Below are 15,104 nucleotides of genomic sequence, written 5' to 3'. Positions count from 1 at the left end.
GAACCATCATTTCCATCTAAAAGCAACCATACCTTGCACCATGCGGCACTTATTCATAATAAAAAGAGTTTAATAAATATCTCATAAACGGTGATTATTTTTGTTCTGTTTTAAAAAATACAAAGTTGTCATCCATTCTGTTAACACTCAGTCCCCGTTGCTGCAGGAAGTTTTGCTAGTCCAAACGTATTAGCTTCTCATTTTCTTATGCACGTTGCTGAGATATCCTAGTTTCCAGTAGCGTTAGTGTTGCACTTGTGAAGCAGGAAGGAAAACAGGAACGCAGTCGCAGGGAACCGGTGGCTTCACCTGCGTGGGCCACCCCGGCTCAGCTCTGCTTCTTGCTCTTGCTATGAGAAGTCTATAGGGGCTCCTGACAGACAGCACTCAGCACCTTGCCGGATCAGGCACTAGGGCTAGTCGAAATAAGAATTCAAGTTTTCTAAATGTTAGGCAAGAAATGATAATTGCAAATATGCTCAAGTCCCACCTACTTTAATCTTTTTCTTTCTAGGTGTTTCAAGATGCACCCACCCTCTTCTCCCCCACCTGCATTGCCCAGACGGATGCCTTACACCCAGAAATGGGAGACCCCCTTACCACCCCGTCAGGGAGTCTGTAATGCTCAGTGCGTGGGTGCTGTATGGTTTCAGTAGCACAGGTCAGTTTTAGAAAGTGTTGCCTTCAAAAATATTTTCCTTTTTTCTTTTTTTTTTTTTCTTTTTTTTTTGAAAGAGGCAAAGCTTATGCTGCGTCAAAGGAAAGTGGCTCACTTGATGAGTAGTTCGTATTCATCCTTGGACTTGGTTATAAATTATATTTGCAAGTTTGTATTAAGGGATCTCAATTTTAGAAAAAAAAAAAAAAAAAGTACAACAATTTTTCTGTAATCCTTTAAAACACACTGGTGGCAAGTCCTTTACAGTTTCTTCACAACTTTGTACACACTACAAAAGTGCAGGAACATGAACTGCCTTCATTTCGTGACACCAAGAACTGAAAGAAACAAACTCCGAATAGCTTCAGAAAAAGCTACGAGTGTGTAATAACTTTATGATGGTCCAGAGGATCTCCACTTGCTGCCTCAACACATGCCACAATTAAAGAGGTGAGAGGGTTTTTAACATCACTCCTTCTCTTTCTTGACAGATCCATTCTGTTTCGATATTTGTTCAAAAAGCATGAGGAAGGAAGGTACTTCAAACAGGCGTCGTTCTCCTGTTGACCATGTTGACATGGAGTCCTTCCTTAAATTCCTTCTGAAGGAAGTTGTGAACCTGCAGAAAACTGGCTTCTTGGTCCGCGTTGTAGCTGGCAGCCGTTGTCACCTTCAAAGGCTCTCTGGCAAGCGAGTACCTGGAAATTTCGTTCATGGGAATGGTGCTTGCTATCTTCATGCCAACTGGAGAAATGTCTCTAGATGGAGAAGGCTCTGTAGATCGAGAACTGGATCTGGATCTCCGCCTCCTGTACCTATAACTCGGCATCCTGGCATAAGGAGAACTGGAAGAAGTCTTAAGGAATTCCCTCTTGGTCTTAAACCTCAGCTCTTTGTTCTTCTCAATATAAATGTTCACAGCCAGAACGCCTATGGTTTCGGCCACAATAAAAGACAAGGCTCCAAAATAAAAAGACCAGCCATAGTTGTAATGGTTCTTTTTGTCCTCATCTCGCTTGTCACTTGGGTCACCTGCATTACTTGATATGTAGACTATGATCCCTATGATATTACTTAGTCCTAGAAGAGAAAAACATAAATCAGTGGTTATGTGGCTGGACTTTATGTTGCTTTCTGGACCTGAATGGTTCAAAGATTATGACCAGGAAATTTTATTACATTTATTTACTCTTTCATTTATCTTGAGATTTCTTTTATTCTTGAAAAACAAAGAATTTTCTCACAAGGATATCAAAAATATTCAGCAGGTTTTGTCCCCATCTCTTCATTGTCACTGAAAGTAGTAGCTTATGGGAGCTCACTAATATTGTTAGTGTGATTCTGACATTCAGAATAATAATAAAAATACATTTTGAGCTCAGGGCTATGGCTGTTCACCTTGATCAAGATACATTCTCTTCCACCTTGCTGAATTTTCATCTGAATGCAGCATGCTTAATCCAAGCTTCGGGGAAAGCTATTAACAATGTGACTGACTCTCAGATGTTTCTAGTATTAAAAGTGGGCTCACCTATCATAGGTGAAATTTTTCTCCCAACATATAAAAGAGAAAAAAAAAAGACCCTGAATGTAAGAGGCATCTGATTCATCTCATGTTGAACACATTTTAAATAGCATAAAACCTGCTTGTAACTGACTTTAGCTTCCTTTTTCAGGAAAACGAAAAACTTTTCTAGAACATACTTATTGTAGAGCTTCCAAACCATATTTTTGTCTTCAGAAATTTGCCTAGTGTGATGTTGCTAATGCCCTCGATCCAGGGAAGGGATACAGGGAGAGAACTGCCAACAAGCTTTTCCACAGTCCTCTTCAGGTTAAAAAAGCAGCGCTTCTAAGGACTCAATTTAAGAACATACCTGCTGCAACAAAGAGAATCCCAGCACTGAGAATAATGTTGTTTTTGCTGTTGTAAATTCTTCCTGCTCCGACACAGAGTCCTCCCAGCAACAGCAATATTGTACTTAGGATGGGGAACACACTGGAGGCACGGACAATGCCTGGAGGGGAGACAGGTAGAAAACCAAGACAGACAGTAATCATTTCAGATGCCTCCTCGAGTGCTAGTGTGGAGATTACAAAGCCTCAAAACCTCTGGCTTTTGCTGTAATTATCATTGATTCTGCATTTCTGGGCACCTTTTTGGCAGCCAAGGCCATGGGTAGGTGGCCAGTGTGGCACAGACACTCTCCAGTGAGTAACTTACATGTTCTGAGCTTCCTCCTAGGAAGTCTGGTGTTATTGCCATTATCTGATGCCACTGCATACAGAACATTTTGGACAAAGCATGAGGTAAGTGACAGTAAGACCCGGCGTCACGCGGGGAGCGGCACTGAAAAATTCATGAGCTGGCCATGAACCCTACAATGTTTGGGGATGGTTTGAGCACACGGATCCCATCCTTGATACATGTGCACGGTGAGCAAATTCTAGCTCTTGAAGTCTGCAGCATTTGTGTTCCCAGCCAGCACAGATAATAACTCTTTTTTTTTTTTCCTTTTGTTGAACATTGAAACCTTTCAGATTTCTAAGGAAGAAATTTTAACAAGTGCATCTCAGATGTTTGTGTTTAGTTTCCTGAAAGCTAAAGTAGAGTCATTTAAAATTCTGTATGCTTCAGTCCATTCATCAAGATGAGCTATAAAACCCCTGAAAAAAAATATTAAAACACCACTTCAAGCCTGCTTTCCAAGTGAGGTCACTACAAGACTAAGCAGCAGTTGAAAGCAAAGTGGCAGGGAGGGAATAAAAGAGCTGAGAAAAAAATAAACAGGCACAAGAAGAGAGAAATCTGTATTGTAAAAACCAAGGGGGCGAAACCTGGTGGCTGTTCCTGAAAGGCAGAGCGAGGAAGCAAGTCATATTGTTATAGAGAGAGGATTTTTTGGAAGAAGGGGAGATAAGATGCTGAAGAGTGCTGTGGAAAACAGAATTTCCTCAAAGCTGGGGGCCACGGAAAGGCAAAGGCATGGAGGGGAGTCCTGGCATGGTGAGCGGGTGCCAGGGCACGGGGATGCCCGCGGTGGATGGGGGTCTGAGGCTGCTGGAAACCCCACAGCACACCAGGAGAACATGGGAACCCCCAAGGGCTGAGTGCAGAGAGAGGAGAAAACTACCATCTGGCCCAAGCTGCAGACACGGTGCCATCGGCGACACACTCCCTCCTGGGTGCCACCTTCCTGGCTGACGCTCACAGCCAGTGGCGCCCGTTTCCCGAGGAGAAACAGCCAGACGTTCCAGCTGATGCTTTCTCCTTTCACTTTTGATGGCCGTGGTGTTCCCAATTTACTGAATCGCTTCCTAACGATTCCCCTGGTAACTACTGGCAAAACCTCCCACTGACTGCAAGAGGGACAGGGCTGGGTGTTTAATAGCAGCATCACTTTTGTGCACGTTGCAAAGCCCCCGCGAGCCCCAGCCACCGTCCCAGCCCTTGTTAGGATGGTGCAAACATAAAACAAAAAAGACAGTCCCTGTCTGGGAAGCCTCTGCCTGTATCGATCTGCAACAGTGAAAAAAGTCCATTTCCTACCAAAACTGGCCTCGTCACTGCACGTGTCCTTTACAGACGGGGCATTTTCTAACCAGATCTAAACCCAATTCACTCGGATGCATTACTATTCAGACAGTGTCTTGTAATTACTGGCAAATGCAAGTAACGAGGTTGTAAGGTCTCTAAACAAAGCCTGTTGAGTGCTCAGAGCCCATTCTGTTGTCCTGGGTGTATGTCCATGTGTGGGGTATGAAATAACCATGCTTCAACTTTTGGGTCAATTTTTCGAGTCAATTATTAGAAAAAAGATTCCATGTCAGTCTCTGTGCTGCTGGACCCCAGATCACTGTCTATCTACCAGTGTCCTGGCAAAAGGCAGCATAAGCTTAAAACCTACTGTAGCCCACCCTTTCTGGTTGTTGTGTCTCTGTGCTGCTGGACCCCAGATCACTGTCCATCTACCAGTGTCCTGGCAAAAGGCAGCACAAGCTTAAAATCTACTGTAGCCTACCCTTTCTGGTTGTTGATTCCTCTATTTTATGGTCATGATGTTTATAATGATTTCAATTAAATCCAAAAGCTTTCCTAAAATGCTTCAGTGACATCAACAGAAGGAACTTGCCAGACATGCCAAATATAGGGAGTGGGTTGTTCTACTTGTAGCAATAATCTCCAGAGATAATTTTTCTATATTAGGTAATAAATGTGAAGAGAAACTAAACACACAGTGTTCTCTTCCTGTAAAACCCTACAGTATATTTTTTCCTACCATTTGGAACGTTTTTTTTTTTCCCTACAATGTGTACTGTTAACTCTGAAACTTAAAAGGAAGCTCATAGGTACCATGTACAATTTACATATATCTCCCAATACTGGTAATAAAATGACAGCACATCAAGAAACATTAAAGCAATCTGGTTTTTGCTTTCTCCCTTGTTTTGTTTTGTTTTTTTTCTTGTTTACCCTCCTGTCTGTTTGCATCGGCTGTTCTGCACCGCTATGTGTTGTGACACCTCCTTCAGTGAAGCTCCGCAGCGTGTGGTGCTGCTCCTCCTCATGGGGCTGCGAGCCTCAGCGCTTTTCTTCTTCTCTGAAAGGCAGGAGCCAAGCAACTGGCTTTAAAAATGGGCTGCTACAGCACACGGGGAAGAGAAAGCCATGACAGTGTAGAGATGCCTTTGACGTGGGGCCTCCAGTCCCCTCCTCATGGCTGCACTTTTACATTGCAGCAGAGCTCAGATGTCCTCATGCACGCCCCGAGGATGAGCATGGCTGAAATCTCTTCTTCTGCAAAAGGAGATGAGTAGGTGTTTCCTGCAATGCTGGGTGGCAGCAGCTTGGTTTCTATGTGCCTGCAGAAATGCAGGAGAGGTTGGAAACAAGAGCACATGTGAGCGGCTGGCCGATGCTGGTGGCAGCCCTGGGGACTGCATGGGCTTTCTGTGCGTGGCAGCGATACCTATACCACTTGCTGGGGCTCTGCACAGATGTGTGATGGGGATTTTTTTTAGACACAGAGATTGGAGTTGTCAGAGGGAAGGTTCAATAGGAGGGGTCTGATCTGAGCTCCTTTGTATGTGTTAGTTGTCACTGTGACTGGTGTTTGCTTGGTTTTGCAGGGAACTGCCTGAACGCTGAAGGGGAAAATTCAAATGCCTGCTCCTACCCATAGCCCGGACCAAAGTCCCCTAAAATCTGAGGGCTGGAGCACCTCTGCTATGAGGACAGGCTGAGAGAGTTAGGGTTGTTCAGCCTGGAGAAGAGAAGGCATCAGGGAGACCGTATAGGGGCCTTCCAGTACCTGAAGGGGCTACAGGAAGGGTTGGGAGGGACTTTGGACAAGGGCAGGTAGTGACAGAACAAGGGGTAATGGCTTTAAACTGGAAGAGGGGAGGTTTAGATTAGATATTGGGAAGAAATTCTTCACTGTGAGGGTGGTCAGACACTGGAACAGGTTGCCCAGAGAAGCCGTGGCTGCTCCTCCCTGGAAGTGTTCAAGGCCAGGTTGGATGAGGCTTTGAGCAACCTGGTCTAGTGGAAGGTGTCCCTGCTGATGGCAGGGGGGTTGGAACTGGATGAGCTTTAAGGTCCCTTCCAACCCAAACCATTCTATGACTCTAAGTGTGGAGCAGGCTGTGAGCCCTCGAGCTGCTTTTTCAGGAGCACAAGATGCACGCAGCATTGATGCCTTTGTCTAAGCAAGACAGAAAAAACAAGGTTTACTCCCAGCATGGCCCTCCAGGAGACTTCTGCCAAAAAATGACTAAAAAGCACGATGAATGATACAGAGACAGCAGATTGCAAAGGTGTTGCACAGAGGGCAAAATTGGGACAGAAGGTCTCACGTCTCCTTTGAGACAGGATGCAAATATTCCCCTGTCTGTGTCTAGTTAGACAATGATTTGGTTCCTATTACATGTACGTATGAGCTCATTTCTTCTGGATTTAGATACATAACCTTTCAGTAATCTCTAAATGAACCGTACACATTTGAAGTGGAGCTGCAGTTTTTCTTGTAAAAGTTAAAGCAGAGGAGTCCTGTTTTCTCTGCCGACTACGTGAGGATGAGCTCTCCTTTGTGGGGGAAGCAGCTGAAGCCTGATTTTCCAGAAGACATAAAGGGTTGTACCAACTTGGTTTTAAGGTCTGTACTTGGAAAACAGCTTTTAGGAACACCCATCACAAGTACACTTACAAACAATTTACCAATCTCATGTCTTACTGAGGAGCTGGAGACTGTTTTTTCCCAGTTCTATCTTTTCTCCAAATGACAAAAAGGCTTAATACACTTTTATCAAGATACTACTTAATTCTTCTTTCCTTTACAGTGCTTTTACTAATGATGTTTCTTTGCTCAAGCTGACTTGGCATCAATTTAACATTAGTTCCAAAGCTTTGTATGAAAGATAAATGCAGCTGTGCACATGCTCTGCTAGTCTGCCTTCACCTCAGCACTGAAATCACACCACCCAAGCGCTATGATTGATCTAAATTGACAAGAAAAAAGATGAAAAAAGAAAAAAAAAAATCTAGGTTTTCTGGTAAAGTGTACTTTCCAGAGATTTTTATTTTTCCTTCTTGTCTTAGCACCAAGACGTTGTTTCCCCCAGGGGAGCGGAAGGGCAGAGCAGTTCTCTAAGTGATGTTTCAGGTAATTAATAGCAGTGTAATTGAGGAGTATTTTGCCTTGCTGAGTGTAGCACGCAGCAGGGTCATTCGTCACCCTGAAGCTTTCCCACCACCTCGTGAACCTCCTTTCTCTGGCAAAGGGCACTGCTTTCAGCTCGCCTGGTCAGCTCTTTGGCTCAAAACAAACAACCAGGCCAGGCGACCTCTGGGGAAGGTGAAATCTAACCCAAACTTTGCAGGATTCATGAAGTTTCATACTCAGGTTCCAAGACCCTCAGCTGAGCGAATGATCACCTGGAGGAGATGAAACAATTCCCCTTATTGTAAGCACCAAGTTGGTGGATGAAATGACTTCTGTAGTGGATTACGCACCAGCACAGAGCAGCAATGGTTGGCTGGCCATGCAGGGAAGCCACAGCCCATGTTCATGCTGAGATTTTGCTGTTAGCTGCAGAAATTTCATCTTCCTTCCTACAATACACTAATTTCACTGCAGGAGGAGGTGGCTCAGCAGCTACAAATGATGAGACTTCTATAAGGGTTGGGTTTAAGCATTAGAAAAAGCTTTCTAATGGGCTGGAACCCACTCCTCAAACCTGGTTTGATACACTAATCAGATAAATACTCCCTCTGTAAAATATCCTTGCCAGTCTGGGAAGGATAGCTCCAGTTTCCATTTGAAAAATTTCCATATAATTTTTAGAGAATGGGCACCACAATCACATGTGTTGCCCTGGCTGAAGGAAACCCTTGAAATGGGGGTCCCTGAGGGTCATGGTTGTATCAGCTGCAGTATGTCACCACAGCTCTCTGCCACCCAGTTTGAGCCAGTCTCTTGCAATGAATAAGACTCACATTGGACTCTTCAGAAGAGAAACCCAGGTAAGTCTCTCTGGCCATGTCTGTTAATCCTGTGTATTAGGTATTAATTTTCAACTTACGGAGAAGGTATTCTGAGCTGTCATGGTCATAGTCATTGTCTTCAGGGAAGTGGTTGATTCGGAAGCAATGTCCTTTGTAGATTCCTAAATGAGAGAGCAAACATAACACATATACAATAGAACCAGGTAAATGCCCTTCTGCCAGCTCTGCTTTATTTCCTTTTCCTTACAGGTTGTATAAGTAAATTATTCTCCTCTAGGTCAGCTGCTGATTTTTTTCAATAAATCATCTCTAAGGTCATGGATTTTGGGCAGACTGGGCTGCAGCATAGCTGAAGGAAGGGACAGCCAGGATGCCTGGGCTCTTTTGTTCAGTCTGCCACCAATATCGTTCTCTTGAGTTTTTTAATCTCTCTGTGATTTACTTTATCAGCGCCACGCTTATCTTACAAGCATACTGAGTTTGCAAAACTTCTTTTTGACTGTCACTCTGGGTCCCTCTCCGTGGCTGGGGCTCCACAGCAAAGCTGAGTGCCAATCCAGCACCCATCACCCCTCCTCTCTCATCCCCAGTGACGTGCTGGTTTCCCTTATCAGAGCTGGTAAATGTTGAACTGTCTGAGGCCTCTTCAATTACTCTCTAGGCTGAGAAAACAAGTCCATAAATCTCTTCCTGCTGCAGTTTAAACCCATATGTCCCCCTCAAGGTTGGTTCAGCTTTTAATGGCATATTTGTTTAGTTAACTGGGAGCCTGTGCAGTAAGTCAGGGTACGAGTGTGCACTCCTGATACCTGAAGGAACAATACCAGAGTTGGCTGGATGAACCCCTCGCTCGACTGAACAAGATGAGGTTCAGCACTTTGGCCATCTGGGTAAAGCTTTACATTAGTGTTTTGTCTTATTTTTTATCACGGTTATCCAGAGCCACATCCAATCTCAGCTGCAGTTGGGTAGCTGAGGCTGCTGTTGCACAGCGAGCTGTGCGGGGACCTCTCCCCTGAGAGCTCACTGCCGGAGCGAAGCCCCGAGGTGTGATTCTGCCTTAGTGCTTCCATTATTCATTAACCAGTGCTTTCATGCTCAGGAACATACATCACCCAGGATGAGTTATCCTCTGCACAGGAGTTTCGGTGCTTACAGCTCGAGCTGGCAGAAGGATTTAAAAACCCATCAGTTAATACTACTTTAACAGAAGCACAGCTGCGGTCTGTAGGATATAAATGTGGATTTATTTCACTACCTATTACCGATGATTACAAAGATCTCAAAAGAATTACTAATCCGGAGGATTTCAATTGCACTCTCTGAGTGTCAACTGCAGGTTTGCTACTACAGTGCATTTAATTCTTCCAGTAAATGATGTATCTACTCTAATTGCAGTAACGGCTCAGGCTTTCTCTGCACAGCACTTCAAAGGCTGTGAACAAGAAGCAAGTGGCTCATGTCACATCTGGAAGTGACACACCTGTCCTGTCTGCCAGGACGAGAGCACTTCAGCTGGGACTGCTCATGCTACGGGTGTTTGCCTGTGCATCCCTCTGTTTGCCATCAGCTGGCTTGTTGCTCCTGATGGCTCTCCAGCAATGCAATCAAAAATTCAGATTTCAAAGATCCCACTGCTTACTTTTACAGCAGTTCATGCAATGAAACTAAATCTCTCCCAGCATAACAGGGCCTCTGAGACTGGATGGTCATTTCTTTGAGCCTCTTCATTATGCTGTGCCAATTTAGAGGAAATACATTCAGAGTATGGCTTTTTTTTTTTTCCTATTCATTAAGGAAAAAAAAATCTAAACAATCTTCTCACCCTAATTTCCTACAGAAATAGGCTTTTCAATGACTCTGTGATTGTGTGTGTATAGGTGAGGCTGTCTGTCAGTCTGTAGGTACTTCTCCAATAACTTTTAAGGTAGTTGGTTGAATTTATCCAAAACTGCTAGACAAGTAGAAGTTATCACAAGTAACCAATCTCCCACAGCTTCTGTGCAAACACGAAGGAGAGAGAGCTCTGTCCACTGAAAGCTGCTTTGTGAACTTGCATGTTCCCAGGGCATGGACATGGACTACAGCCCAAATAAATATCCCACTTCCAGAAACTCAGTTAAGAGACAAAATGTCTGCAAGTTGAGATGTTCCCCAAACCTCTTGTGTTTGCAGCACTGATGGAGGGTTTTGGGCTTTATAAAATGGCCTTAAGTTATTAAAATTCTGAAAGAAATGGGCCCCTTAACAGAACTTTCTCCTTACACAGAGCCCATGAAGCCATCCCTTCCACTGCAGGACTGAAACATGGCAGCAGGACAGGATGGGTTGGCATTAGCAGTGTCTGGGCATTTCCTCTTTTATGATTGGAGACCTTCGTTTCCTGATGCTTATATCTGGAGCCTTTCACATGAAAGAGTATTATCAAGTCTAGCAGAGGTGAAAAGAAGTGAACAATTAACCCCAAACAGAAAATTCTAGACAAGCTTGTGAATTCCTTTGCATTTCCAGTTTTTAGGAATACTTGAGATGGGTCCTTCTGGCCAAGTTTTTATAGAAATAGCAAACGGCTGTGAAATTTGGACTCGTATCAAAGCCTGGGAATCTCAAATATCCTTCCCAATATTTTTGCTGTGGTTCAGCTGATAGTATTGGTTCAGGGTCCTCTCGAGTGTCCGTGGTATTTGATAGCTAATAACAGCAACAGAGTGGATGAATCTTTTCCATAAACTTAATAGGTGTCATATAACTCAGCAGCAGCTTATTAAACTCTCAGTGAGGCTTGAAGTTGCTATCAAGAACTCTGGTGATCTACAGGGTATTAAGGGCTCTTTTAATCCACAAAGTATCAGAAACAATATTTTGCTAGGAAATGTAACAATATCTTTTTTTTCTTCATAATAATGGACTTTGAAAGTCAGGTTTGGGAAAAATGAAAACTAGCTGGGAGGAAGCTACTGAAGCAGCGATCAGCTTTAAAAGCACAACAGCAGAGTGTGACTTGTACTTAAAACACGAAAAATAAAACCAAAACAAAACAGATCTGGTGCAATACCCGGTTCTGTGCCCTAGCATGTACAGCAATGCAAAAGAATAAAAGCCATGAAATAGGAAACACCTCAATTTCATTAAGTAACAACCATTCTGCAGTATCTGCACAAGGCCTGAACTCCTCGAAGCTCTTCTCAAAGGCTTCACAGAGGATGCCTTGAAGAAATGTGTAGATAAATGTGGCCCCTGGTCCACACTCAGTACAGGCACACCTGGGCTGTTTCCCACACCAGGGTGTGACGTGGAAGAGAGATTTTTTCTTTCCTTGAGTATGAGCACACAGTCCCTCATACACTTTAGAGAGAAAGATGGAAAATTTAACTTCTACTTCTGTACCCACTAGAGAGAGATAAATAAACTGCAGTCATTGCCTAACAGATACTAAAATATTGAGAAGCACTTCCGGATACCTCTTGAGGGTAAGATATAATATCCCACTGAGATGCTGTATTACTCCTTTCTTTGAATGATTATGGATATGTTTTAAATGATGCTTTTAGAAATACAAATATTACAATGCATTTTTTCCTCATAATAATAACAACTTTGTTCTGAATTTTGCACCAGGACTTCAGGATCTGCATTAATAATAATGAAGAGAGAAATTTTCTCAAGTGTTGCTGATGGTGTAAGAACTCTTTTTTTCCCACCAGTTGCAGTGTACTTAGCTGACCTTTAAAAACTAAGAATTGTTTTTGACTCGGCTTTACTCTCTGTTCAAGGGCTTCTCCTACAAGGTTAGTATTTCCCAGTCTCAATAAGTGTTGTTCAGATAACTATAATTAGAGTGTGATGTACTCAGATAATGTGATAAGGGAGGGAATGGTAGTGCCTAAATGAAGATTAAGTTTTGTTTTGGGGTTTGAGATCTCAAAGCACATAAAGTTTTCAACGATAAATCAAAGTAGTGATCCCACATTCTGATGACATACTACCTTCTCCTTGCTCTTTCTCAAATAATCCTTTAATAATCCCACCTGTATCATCAGAATTGTTCACTGGGTTTATATTTTTTGATGACTGAGAGTGATAATTAATGCTCTAGGATGCCAATGCTTATTAACTTTGTGGCCATGTGTTACGTGATCATGTTGTCGTTGCCCATACCATCAGCCATTTTGAAACAACCATTTCCTGTGGTTACTATTTGCCAATGACAACATTTCCTGATGCCCTGGAAGTGTTTCCACAAATCAGCACTGGAAGATGGAGCACTTAAATGTCTGATAATATTTGTCAAGGCAGGCTGTACTTTTGTTTTCTCCCCTGCCCTAATCCTGAAAACTATCTACAGCAAGATCTTTCCATAACATTTGTGTTCTGCTGTCATTTAAAATAGGTTTCCACCATGCAAGACGCTAGCAGCTTTGCAGCAGAGGACCTTGTCTGCAGGGTACTTCTGTCAATAGCAATTTTCGTCTCCTTGCTCTGAGCACAAGCTTACGGGAGGCGATATCCGATAACAGTGGGAGACACATGAGGATAGATGGGTCAAGCTGCTGCCTCCTTCTCCATCAACAGCTTCTGCAGAGCTATTGCTTGGTTAACTATTTCATCTACCAGCCCTCTCAACTGCCCTTGGTGAGACTATGCAGTAAAACATCGGTTTTGGGACTTGGTTGAGAAGCCTTTCTTGCTTTCTTATGGGACACTAGACATGTGCAACCTCCTTGAGTCAACCGCACCTCTGCCAACATACCACATTCTTGCAGCTCTTGAGCAGCTACAGATACTCAGTGCACACACGTGCACACTATTAATAGAGTTAAGCGGGGTTTTCTCCTGAGGGGGAGATGATGGAATGAGCACTATGAATGTCAACTGCAGAGGTGGCCACATGGCTACAGCAATTATCTGCAGGCAGGTAAATACACCCTGCAATGTCCAGCCTAAAGTCCCACTTACCAGCTGATTTCTTTCTGGCAAATGTGTGTTTTCTGGGATGGTTTGAAGATACGGAAGGAAATTATTTTCAAGATAATTTGACAGCAAGTGCTTGCAGATACAGGGAAATACAAGTTGCAAGGAGCTGACTTGTATAATAAAAATAAGGCAATTGGTAAGGAACCACAGGAAATTTGGCCCAGTGGTTCTGTTTGTTGCATCTACTCTGTGATTAAATGCTGTGCTTCAGTTCCAGAGCCAACCATTAGCCTGATTTACTGCACCACTTGAATATCTGAATGTTTAAATGACAAGTTTTCTGAATATATCTACAAAGAAGGCTGACTGGCAGATAACATCACAGGCAGCAAGAAAAGCCACCTGCAGAGTGAGGCTATTGTACCGGCAGTTGCCTGAACACAGTGTCCATCTGAGCATGCCGGGTGGGACTGGGTTTCCTTAATGGCATGGCTTTGCACTTCCTTGGACAACAACCTCTATTTATAGTGAGAGAGTGTGTCAGCGCTGGACCCTGCCAGGGGAGAAGAGAAACAGTTATGTATTTTTTTTTCCTTAGGAAGAGTTCTCTGCTGACAGGTTCTGAAATCCTTTGCCGTGTGATTTGAGCGATGGTGAGCAAAGGAGATCAGACATGCCAAAAAATGTTCCTCTACACAAAATTTATAGCGCAGAGTCTATCTGTGTTCATTTCTTTGATTTTCCACCAGTACAGCTGCCCTGTCTCCCTGGCCTGACGCACAACAGCGAATGCAGATGCTGAGTTAACTTTCCTCTCTTTTAATTCCTCTCATCATAAAATAAACCTTGAAAAGAGGAATGGGAGGGTGCACCTCCTTTTACTTTCAAAACCTGCTTTGTGGTGCTGATGCTCAAACAGGAACTATTAGGGTCCTGAGCTCTCCACTCAGGCCACAAGGAACAGCATCAGATATTCTTCTGTAACTTGGCACTTTCTATGTTAAATTGTCCTGAGTTTGATTATTTGTCTCCTGCTGTTTGTGGAGAGTTTCATAGGCCTGTCCTTAAGTTACTTGAACGAGCACAGATCCTGTGAGCCTCTGCCAGAGGATGTTTAATGCTGTCATTATAAAAGAAATCATGAAGTATTGATGGAGGTTGTCTGCAAAACACACCCCATGTGAATTTGCTACCCCACATCACTGCTGTAACACCACTTTCATTGCCACTGAAGATGGAGCCAGCCGAGAAAGAAGCTTCAGGAGGTTAAATGCACATTTATTGGGTGTCTGCCTTTGAGAAAAGTTTGGCTGTTGCGAGAGCCTCGCAAAGCTGGAAACTTCAAAGCATAGGCTGTTTTTGAGACAGATGCTGTCTGACACTCTCTGAGTCCTGCCAGTCCAGGAAATATTTATCCATATGACAGTTTGTATTTTTGTTTCATCCTGAAAGTGAATTTGATGAAGAGCACCGCTAGTACCTGGGGTTATTGTCATGCTTTTGCCAGATTAGGTCTTGTTCTCAGAAAATGCTTAGGATCTAAGAAGATTAGAAGTCCATTCCCATAACTCTGGGCTAGCATGGTACCCTAAGCCAGATGGCTAGTAGTAGTTGTCCATGTGTTCCACCATCAAACTAAAGCAAATTCAGCTCAGCTGAGTCTTTAAAAGGAAGAATCTTATCCTGAATCTTAACCATGTTTCTCTACAGGTGTTGAAACAGTGAAACAATAATCTTCTATTTTTCCTCCTAAAACTCCTTTCCTTCTTTCTCTGTCTTTCATTCCATAACTCAAATTCGCTTATTTCTCATCGGTGGGAGCTGAACTACCTACTTTCAAGCAGCAGAATTAAGGGCCAGATTTTGATTTCAGTGCAGTGGACTCAAATCTGTCTCACCCAGTGATATCAATAACAGCGGTATCAGAATCTGGTCTTCTCCCTTTGTGGGCTCCTACTTTCAAAATCATTTTCTTTTTGCCCAGGAAGTAAAATCTTGAAACACATGAAATTTGCCCCACTTTCTTCC

At 43.3% G+C, this 15,104-nt stretch overlaps 1 protein-coding gene across 1 annotated transcript in view; it reads right to left on the bottom strand.

Annotated features, from left to right (window-relative positions):
• Window positions 1-355: 355 nt before the first annotated feature.
• CACNG4 (calcium voltage-gated channel auxiliary subunit gamma 4) overlaps window positions 356-15,104 on the bottom strand; it is a 42,086-nt gene continuing 27,337 nt past the window's right edge. The window contains exons 2-4 of the mRNA XM_010171179.2: window positions 8,240-8,323; window positions 2,536-2,676; window positions 356-1,738 (exon numbers count right to left, since the gene is read on the bottom strand). Coding sequence (XP_010169481.1) covers window positions 1,200-1,738; window positions 2,536-2,676; window positions 8,240-8,323 — 764 coding nt within the window. The 3' untranslated portion in view covers window positions 356-1,199. The remainder of the gene's footprint in view (window positions 1,739-2,535; window positions 2,677-8,239; window positions 8,324-15,104) is intronic.

Source organism: Antrostomus carolinensis, unplaced genomic scaffold (assembly GCF_000700745.2).
Source record: "Antrostomus carolinensis isolate BGI_N321 unplaced genomic scaffold, ASM70074v2 scaffold9577, whole genome shotgun sequence".
NCBI lineage: Eukaryota > Metazoa > Chordata > Aves > Caprimulgiformes > Caprimulgidae > Antrostomus > Antrostomus carolinensis.
Note: the sequence above shows the minus strand (reverse complement) of the source record. Positions and strands in the feature narration are given on the sequence as shown.